This window comes from Hermetia illucens, chromosome 1 (genome assembly GCF_905115235.1).
Source record: "Hermetia illucens chromosome 1, iHerIll2.2.curated.20191125, whole genome shotgun sequence".
Classification (NCBI taxonomy): Eukaryota; Metazoa; Arthropoda; class Insecta; order Diptera; family Stratiomyidae; genus Hermetia; species Hermetia illucens.
Window position 1 is genome coordinate 40,850,561 of NC_051849.1, and position 10,260 is coordinate 40,860,820.

Sequence of the window (10,260 nt, forward strand, 5' to 3'; positions counted from 1 at the left end):
GACCGTCCGGTTGTGGATAAAATCCGGCTCAATAGGTTACGGTGGGCGGGTCACTTAATCCGTATGAATGAGGATGATTCTGCCCGGAAAGTCAATAAGGGCAATATCTATGGTAGAAAAAGAAGACGAGGCAGATCCTGCCTGAGATGAAGCGATGGCGTAGGTCAAGACGCCAGATAGCTTTTAGGAATATCGAATTGGTGAACGTCGGCGCAAAACTGGGATGTCTGGAGTTGCTTATTAAGGCTGGCCTAGACCGGATACCGGTTGTTGCGCCGTTGATGATGATCAATGATTTCATCAATGTAAACTAATGAAAAATGAATGCATGTAAAGTTTGTATGATTTTTATCGACAAATGCAACTACCTTTCTTTCTGCATGACATTGTAGTCATAATCAAGTTGATGGTAAATTCATAACTGAAAAAGGAACAAATTTTTTTCGCGAAATTACAAATGAAATAGAAGTTCGCATGGCAGTCTACACATGGACTCTAGTTCAGTATTGGAATAGCAGTATCGCTGCTGGAATGCCTATTACCAGTTCAGTACTGAGAGTTTTCTGTCCGCTATATAACTAGTATAGCGCTAGTATATGCAGGCTGAGCTGTTCAGTTCCTCTGCCAGTCTCACCAAAGGAAAGAAAGTAAAGGCTTTTGTCACTGATTAACAATTCATTTACTTCAGTCTAATATCTTCTTTATATACAATTTTCCTTAACCTAAACTTGCTTATCCTAACAAAATATTAACACGCGCCAACTTCGAATTTAAATATAAGTACAAGAAATTATGCGAAATTAGCGATTTTACAATTACTTCGTTTTCTGTTCTCTTTGTAAGTTTGTATGCGAACACTATGTCTGTATGGATCTGGAACGCCTACTGCTGGATCGTATGAATACTCTCATAGGAAATATATGGAAAAATTCGGTTGTACCTGACACGTTCAGTGCTGGACATACTAGCTGCTGGATCGTATGAACAGAACTTTAACGTGCACTTTTGGCGACACTAACTTGGGTGAGATTAAATTCTAACAACGCAACGCCCCATATCACAAATTAGCTACGGCAATGCGTTGGTTCAAAGCATTGCGTGGTTGGACTGGCCGACCCAGTTCGCGATCGTTTAAAAGGAGGCTAGAAGAGTTTCAATTTATTCGCAAAATGAGAGAAAAACTGAAATTATATATTGCCTAATACTTTCGGCCAAGGTTGTATTTTTTACATAAAAAATCCACAACTTGTTTCACTTCTAAATTTATTCATTTCAATCTTTCTCTAGGGAACTTATTTGCTCGTTCCCTTGTTTCCCCAGAGAATGTGTTATTGCGTTTACAGTCGCTCGGGTGGATTTACTAATTTGAATCCCTTTTCCGCTGTCTCCTTTTTGTCTTGTCTCTAGTTTCCTCAATCCGATTAACATTAGACTCATTTTGGTTTGCATATACATCTCGAAGTGTCCCTTATTGCAGCGATTTTTTAGTCAATGCACTTGCATTTTTACACAATACCGAATTAGAGATTACCGCGTAACTTACGTCAGGAAAAGGCGACAAAATTTGTTTTTGAATATGGAGTAAGCCTACTTTATCATTATCATAGCAGTTTTGGTGTGTCCGGATAGCCGCGTGGTTAGAGCACAAGGCCGTCGTACGGAAGGTTGCAGTTCAAATCTCACTGGTGGCAGTGGAAGTTGCATCGTGATTTGACGTTGGATACCAGTCGACTCAGCTGTGAATAAGTACCTAAGTCAAATCAGGGTAATAATCTCGGGCGAGCGCAATGCTGACCACATTGCCTGCCTCCTACAGGGTAATGTAAATCCAATAGTGTATCGTTACAGCCTTGAAAGAAGTGCTCTAACACACTTCAAAGCCCTGATTTAATTGGGTTATTGCGCCAACGATTATTATCATAGCAGTTTTGGTGACAAGCGTACAGTCATTGCTATAAACCGTGCCGAAATTACGGCGAAACCGATATCAAAAATCTTCACCAGAACAAAAACGTAAGTTTGGGACATCGAAAGGATTTTGTTAACAGTAGATGTAACAAATAAAAAAAAAATATTCCTAAATATTTTGATCGTCATATTAACCTTCAATCCAGAAGGATGGCGTTGCTATTTAGCTATTTGATTAGAGGTTCCCTTATGTTGTAACGTTCTGCCATGTCCTGGAAGTAGCTTCCTACAGTAAACTTTCCAATTTTCGACATTTCTCTCTTACCAGACAGATCTTCATTGTAATATTGGACACAGCTTGCACTGGCACCTTTTTAGAGTTATTTTCAGATTTGTCAAACACCGGTCTGACCACTGGCATTCCGTCTTCATCTTCTTCAATCACAGCAGAACCATTGCTGACTAGAAAAGCCACCTGGAAGGCGTTCTCTAGTGTTTGCATGAAGTCCGCAGGGTCAATAATGACTTTATAATACGGGATTGGTTGTTTTTTGTTTGCTATAAACACCTGCAAAGGTTATTTAGAAGTTTGACTACTGAAAAGAAAGGCGAAGCCTTTGTTACCTTAACGAATTTGGTCAGGAATATGTTTAGGTTTTTCCCTGTTCGGGTCTCTGATTCTAGTTTTTTCACATCTTCAGGCTTTATAAGCTGTGACTGATAATGGGATTAATGTCGTAAATTCTAACTTTTTATTTGTTTCCTTTAACAGAGACTTACCGGAGTCGATTTAGGTCGCCTTGTTCTCGCCGGCTTTTGTACAATTTTTGGCGGTTGGTTTTTAAAAGAGCCCAGAAGGCAGATATTATTCTTGTGTGCTGTAAACTTCCCTGCAATGACACTTGCCATGATGTTCCAATCGATCGACGCATTGCCGGCAAATTTACCTTTCTGAAAATATTCAGAACCACAGTTTATTGGTGTCGAAACCTCACTTTTGATGCCCATACGAAACGATATGGCTGGGCACCGAGCTGGGCAAAAACATAATTGATGATTACATGGTTTAAATTTGCAGACGGAGAAGGATGAAGGCGAACCTCTCGTGCCTAAAAACGGGACAAATTGTAGCAACCTCCAGACGGGACCACTTTCAACCAAATTGACCAGGTGTTGATCGAACGCCGCTACCTCTCAGCCTCGATGAATGTCAGAACATATAGGGGGGTCAATATAGACTTGGATCACTATCTCGTTAGCATGGTGCTCCGAGCTCGAATAACAACACAACCCAGAATCCCCTTTGACAATTATGTGAGAGTTAACACTGAAGCCATTTACAACACAGCTCTCCGCAACACCTATAAGAGGGAAATGGATACAGCAATAACCGCAGTCAACAGAGATCTTGGAGACGAAGCATCAACAAATGATCTTCACAATCACCTGAAGAATGTTATCATAGCTGCAAAAGGAGTCGGAACGGTTGGTCTGACGATGAATGTAAGCTAGCTACGGAAGGAAGAATGTTGCATACCGAATAATGTTGCATTCTCAAAGAACGCGGGCACGCGCGGAGACTTATCACGAACTCCAGCGAGCGGAGCAACGACTTCAAACACGGAAAAGGGAAGCCTGAGAGAACCACCAGGTGCGGAAGTTTTACCAATAAGTCAGTAGAATGAAGCCTTACACACCTCGATGTTCATCCTGAAGAGACAAAGAGGGAAATCTGATTTCCGACAGAATGGGTATATTGGAGCAATGGATAGAGTATTTTGATGAACTGCTCAACAACCAAAATATCGGCCAACTGAAAACGACGGACAAATACTGCCACCACTAAGTACGAGTATAGGAGAAACAGTCCGTGCAATTCATCGGCATAAAAATCATAAGTCGCCAGGAGCCGATGGAATTACAGCCGAATTGGTTAAATATGACAATTACAGAAGTATCACGTTGCTGAGTACCATCTATGAGATATTCTCCTCTGTCTTGCTAGACTGGATAGCCCCATACGCCCAGAACATCATTGGCCCATACCAAAGAGGCTTCACTCCAGGCAAATCAGCAATAGATCAGATCAGGTTTTCTCTGTGTGCAAGCGATGGAAAAACCGTTAGAATATGGACATCACTTGCACCATCTCTTCATCGACTTGAAAGCCGCCTATGATAGCATAGCCATGATAAAACTGTACACGACAAAGAGAGAATTCGGTAACCCGATGAAATTGATAAGACTGACTAGGCTGACCCTGACCAATGTACGAGGTCAGATAAAAGCAGCAGGATCACTCTCAAGACCACTCGACATCAACAACGGTCTACGATAAGGGGCTGCCCTATCATGCGTCCTCTTTAACCTGGTCCTCGAGAAAGTAATCCGTGATTATGAGGTAAATGCAAGAGGTGCAATCCTCTTTAAGTCACCCAACTACTGACCTATGCTGATGATATTGACATCATGGGAAGAACGATCCGAAACGTACAAACTGCCTTCATCCAGATCGAGCAGGCGGCGACTGGCGCGAGATCTTGGGCTGAACATCAATGAAGGCAAGACAAAGTACATGGTGGGAACGTCAGCACCGAAAACCAACCAACTAACAACATCAAACTGCACTGGTCAAACGGGAAGAATAAAGATAGGAGACTACAACCTTGAGACCGTTGATAATTTCTCCTATCTAGGGTCGAAAATCACAACCGACAACATCTACGATGATGAAATCCGCGCACGGTTGTTGGCAACCAACAGAGCCTATTTCAGCTTACAAAAACTGTTCCGCTCGAAATGTCTCACCACAGGGTCAAAGCGCTTACTCTACAAGACAATGATCTTGCCAGTCTTTATGTATTCCTCGGAGACTTGGGTTCTTAGCAAGAAAAATTGCGAACTCTTAACCGCGTTTGAGAGAAGAATCCTCCGAAGAATTTTTGGCCCCCTACATGAGGATGGACGATTCCGTAGCCTACATAACGATGAAATCAGTTGCTAGAGGAACTAGAATATTTAATTCCGGGTGGTAAAGTATAATAATTATTACGAATGCAGTCAGTGGGGCAGTTTCGAATTTAAGGCTATCACTCACTTGAAACTGCACGGCCTAAAGGCATAGGTTGAAAACCACTTTAAAGACCAGCATCGGACTCCGCCTGAAACAGAAATTTTGCTGACATTTGCTTTTCTGGTTACAAGATAGACACATTTGCCTGACATAAGGACAGATGTTTCTCTGACACAAAGATTTGTTTGATAAAAGCGCAGGCATTTGTATGTCTGATGTCTGAAACAAGTGCATACATTTATCCGCCTGTTGTCTTAGGCAGGCAGAGACATTTGTTTAAGCCAGTCATAACTTAATAATAGTGTCTTCAGTATGTATATCTTGCAAATACACCAGACAGTATTCTGTCGTGTTGGGTCGTTTCCAGTCGGCGGTAACCGACTCGCCGTGTCGTGTCATCGCCAGTCGGTGTTAACAATAATGATGCCTAACGCTGTTGGAGATACGAGTAAATGGGTGTGCCTGAAAATGACGGAAAGATCACTTACAATTGCGGCGCAGTATTCCTCTGTCGAGAACTCCAAATTGCAAACTATGTTCACGACGTCTGTAACGATTTCATGTGAAATTTTCATCACTTGCGAATCCATAAGTGCTTCTGATGTGCTCTCAGCATGGTTATTAGTTGTCGTGAAGTTTATCAGTTTATTCGATTCATTTACGAGATAAGAAACTTCCTTGATGGCGCATGTACTGTCCGTACTATGCGCTGCCATTTCTGAAGAAGAATGCCTTTCAAATCAGTGGTTACACACCCATGATAAAGAATACAAACCTTTTTGCAGTTCATTTCCACGCTCGATCAGCTTCATATACTGACGTTTCCTTTCCCCACTATTCATTGTATTCGATGTTGAACTCATGGGGTTTGCTAGAGCGTCCTGTGTACATGGACGAGACTGCATCCTGGAAGTAGTATGATTTGCAAGAGAAGGCTTTGTCTAGTTTCCAGTATCTTGCTGCTTTCCGAGACCGAACTACTCTTTTTCGATTCGAAAAAAGTTTCAATGCTCACAATCACTTGAAAAAATACTTTAACTTATCTGTCGACTGTAACCAGTCAAGTAGCAGAATAAAACACTTGAAGTGGGTTCTTTCTGATATCGACAGATTAAAAAAGTCGAACTGATAAAGGTTGCGAATATATGTGCAACTAGAGAGTCACAATGTATTACAGTGGAGCTCGTTTAAATGCAATCAATTGTGGCTTGAAAATCTTTTGCATCTACCCGGACTGTTCAGTTAACTCGAACTTGGACAAATGCAATATTGCGCCATTATCCGCCCTTTATATAATTGTATAATTATTGCGTTTATCTGTCAAGACCTGGATTTTAAAAAAAAAATCTCCAAGAAGTAATGAATTTATCTTATTGGACAAGGAAAGCATGGCAAATTATTCATAAAAATAAAACAAGTGGACAAACCCGAAGCTGAATGTTTCAGGTATGGAAGGTTTTGTGTATTTTCTATGTTTATTACAATACTGACGTTCAGTTTCAAATTGCAGTAAATTTGTGCGGGAACGACAACTTTGACCCGTTATAACTTTGTTAGCAATAGCGCAATTTTCACTAAACTTGGCAGTATTATGCTCAATATTATAGCCTATATGACCATAAAACTTGACGATTGTAGGATAAACTTAAGTCAATTTCTGAAAATTATACTACTGACTACCGATATTTTTGGTACACTAGTGAAAAATGTCCTGGTAGAGAGAGGGCTGAAAAACGAATATCTAAACATACAAATGACGGTCAAAAGGTAGTGTAGGTCCCAGGGCGAAACGTGGATTGGAACCCACGGTGGAACATAAAACCTAGTAAACGCCTGATGAACCAGCAACGACAGCCCTACTACCAAACCCTATCTCCACCTTCACGTGATGATCACTGGGAATTCTTTCCTCATGAAAAACTGCAGACGGAGCAGGATGAAGATGAGTTTCCCGCGCCTAAAAACGGGGCAAAATGTACCAACTAGTCCTCCAGGTTGGGAGTTGGGTAGGGCTGACAACCCTACACGGAAAACAACTTGTTACGAAGCCACAACAGGAGCCTCGGACTGGACGGATTACACAACGATGAACCCGGCGACGACAAAGGAATAACGATTTGCGCATTTTCTCATGGAACGTGCGCTCCCTGTAGAGAGATGAAACCGCTGAGCAGCTAGCCGATACCCTGTACCAATATAGGGCTGATGTAACAGCATTGCAAGGGATGGAATGGACAGGTACCGGTTTCCTGGAGAAGAGCCGCTACACCATATATTATAGCGGCCATCCAGTAAACCATGTGCTCGGAGTAGGTTTCTTAGTTAGCCAAAAAATGAAACCTGTTATTATCGGGTTTGAAAATATAAACTAATGGCTATGCGCTCTAAGGAGACTGCAAAGTCGAAGAAGAATACCTTCTACGCGGTAGTTGAGAGGACCCTCGAAGCCTGCCCCAAGTATGATATCAAAATCATTCTTGGAGATTTCAACAGTCAAGTAGGGACGGAGCCCGTATTCAGGGGATACGTCGGCTCCCATGGCTTACATAGAGATACCAATAATAACGAACTGCAGATTATTCAGTTAACAGTATCACACGAAATGGTTGTGGAAAGTACCTGGTTTGCGCACAAAGTGGTCCACAAACATACATGGGATTCTCCAGACGGGACCATTTTCAACCAAATTGACCACGTGCTAATTGAACGTCGACACCTCTCAGCCTTGATGAATGTAAGAACATATAGGGGCCAATATAGACTTGGATCACTGTCTCGTTGGAATAGTGATCCGGGCTCGAATTACGACACCACCTACAATCTCCTCTGACAATCAGGTGAGAGTGAATACTGAAGCCAATCACAATATAGCCATCCGCAACACCTATACGAGGAAAATGGATACAGCAATAACCGCAGTCAAAAGAGATCCTGGAGATGAAGCATCAACAAATGATCTTCACAACCACCTGAAGAACGTTATCATTGATACGGCCACAAACATACCTGGCCCCAGTCGCAAAAGGAGTCGGAACGGCTGGTTTGACGATGAGTGTAAGCTAGCTATGGAACGGAAGAATGTTGCATACCGAGTAATATTGCATTCTGAAAGAACGCGGGCACGCGCGGAGACTTATCACGAACTCTGTTGATCGGAGAAGCGACTTCACACACGGAAAAAGGAAGCCTGGGAGAACCAACAGGTCTATGAACTCGAAAAGTACAGGGAGCAACCGCACCAAGCGTGGAAGTTTTACCAACAAGTCAGATGCTCATCCTGCCGAGACAAAGAGGAAAATCTGATTTCCGACAGAATGGGTATATTGGAGTGATGAATTGAGTATTTTGATGAACTGCTCAAAAACCAAAATATTGGTGAGTTGGAGGTGCCACCAACTGAAGACGACGGACAAATACTGCCACCACCAAGTATAGAAGAAACAGTACACGCAATTCGTCGGCTTAAAAATCATAAGTCGCCAGGAGCCGATGGAATTGCAGCCGAATTTGTTAAACATGAAGGCGACCAATTACATCAAGGGGTTCATCAACAGATGCCCAAAGTATGGGACAGTGAATCAATGCCTGACGACTGGCAAGGAGGCATTATCTGTCTCATACATAAAAAGGGGGATATCACGCAGTGCGCAATTATAGAGGTATCACGTTGCTGAGTACCATCTATAAGATATTCTCCGCTATCTTGTTAGGCCGGATAGCCCCACACGCCCAGAACATCATTGGCCCATATCAAAGAGACTTCACTCCAGGCAAATCAGTAACAGATCAGATTTTCTCTGAGATGGAAAAACTGTTGGAATATATACATCAGTTGCACCATCTCTTCATCGACTTTAAAGCCGCCTATGACAGTATAGCCAGAGTACACGGCCAATAGAGAATTCGGTTTCCCAACGAAATTGGTAAGACTGACTAGACTGACCCTGACCAATGAATGAGGCCAGATAAAAGCAGCAGGATCACTCTGGAGACTATTGAACATCAACAACGGTCCACGACAATGGGATGACCTATAATGCGTCCTCTTTAAGCTGGTCCTTGAGAAAGTGATTCGCGATGCAGATGTAAATGCAAGAGGCACAATCTTCTTCAAGTCCATCCAATTACTGGCCTATGCTGACGATATCGACATAATTGGAAGAACAACCCAAAATGTACAGTCTACCTTCATCCAGGTCGAGCAGGCACGAGATCTCGGCTGCACAATATTGAAGGCAAGAAGCACATTGTGGTAACGTCAGCGCCAAAACGAAAACCAAAACAACGAATAACTTCGAATCGCACTGATCAAATGAAAACAATGAAGATAGGAGACTACAACTTTAAGGTCGTTGAAAATTTCTCCTGTCTATGGTCGAAAATCACAACCGATAATAGCTACAACGATGAAATCCGCGCACGGTTGTTGACAGGCAACAGAGCCTATTTCAACTTACAAAAACTGTTCCGCTCGAAACGTCTCACCATAGGGTCAAAGCTCTTACTGTACAAGACTATGATCTTGCCAGTCCTCATGTATTCCTCGGAAATTTGGGTTCTTAGCAAGAAAAATTGCGAACTCTTGCCCGCGTTCGAGAGAAGAATCCTCCAAAGAATTTTTGGCCCCCTACATGAGGGTGGACGATTCCGTAGCCTACATAATGACGAAATCTATGAGCGATATCACGACCGTCTGGTTGTGGATAAAATGAACACAGTCCAGTGGAAGAAAAGTATGGGCGCAGCAAGAAAAATAAACGGATTCTAATGAAAATCAACGCTCTTCGAACTTTAATGTTATGTAGGCAATTACAGTTGTACAATGTATGAAATTGGAAAGGTATTGAATCACGTCTGTAGAAATTTTATTCCCAGTTTCCTTCTTTCCTTCCTTCCTATGCCTTCCGTATGGACCTGGAATTCACGCAAGTGTTATAGATCTCCAACCAGGTTAAGGCTTATCGGATGTGGAGGCACATAGAGTCGGCGTAGGACATTATAGAATAACCATTTCCGTGACGGGAAAGAAATGTAGTTGGGGTTGATATTAAAGTATACATATATCCTTCCATGTTCGGGTTAGTTATTGTTAATCAACTCACTCTGGCCATCTTGAAGCTTTGCGGTTGCATGTAGTCCAGCCTTTCAGCCAAGATCGATTGACATGAAACTTGGGACGGGGGTAGAGGGTGGCATAAGAAACAGAAGTTTGATAGCACCGATGTGCGCCTCCTCTGGGCCGGTACCCCCTGGGTGGAATTTTTTTCTTGAAATAATCA

The 10,260-nt window shown here is 42.4% G+C and overlaps 1 protein-coding gene across 1 annotated transcript; it reads right to left on the reverse strand.

Moving 5' to 3' along the window:
- Positions 1-288: 288 nt before the first annotated feature.
- On the reverse strand, positions 289-6,075 carry LOC119646524 (non-structural maintenance of chromosomes element 4 homolog A-like). The gene is made up of 6 exons (XM_038046988.1): positions 5,757-6,075; positions 5,470-5,699; positions 2,689-2,859; positions 2,533-2,625; positions 2,234-2,476; positions 289-2,180 (listed from the first exon to the last, which is right to left on the reverse strand). The coding sequence occupies exons 1-6, from the start codon at positions 5,884-5,886 to the stop codon at positions 2,136-2,138; spliced, it is 912 nt and encodes a 303-aa protein (XP_037902916.1). The 5' UTR covers positions 5,887-6,075; the 3' UTR covers positions 289-2,135.
- Positions 6,076-10,260: the final 4,185 nt, after the last annotated feature.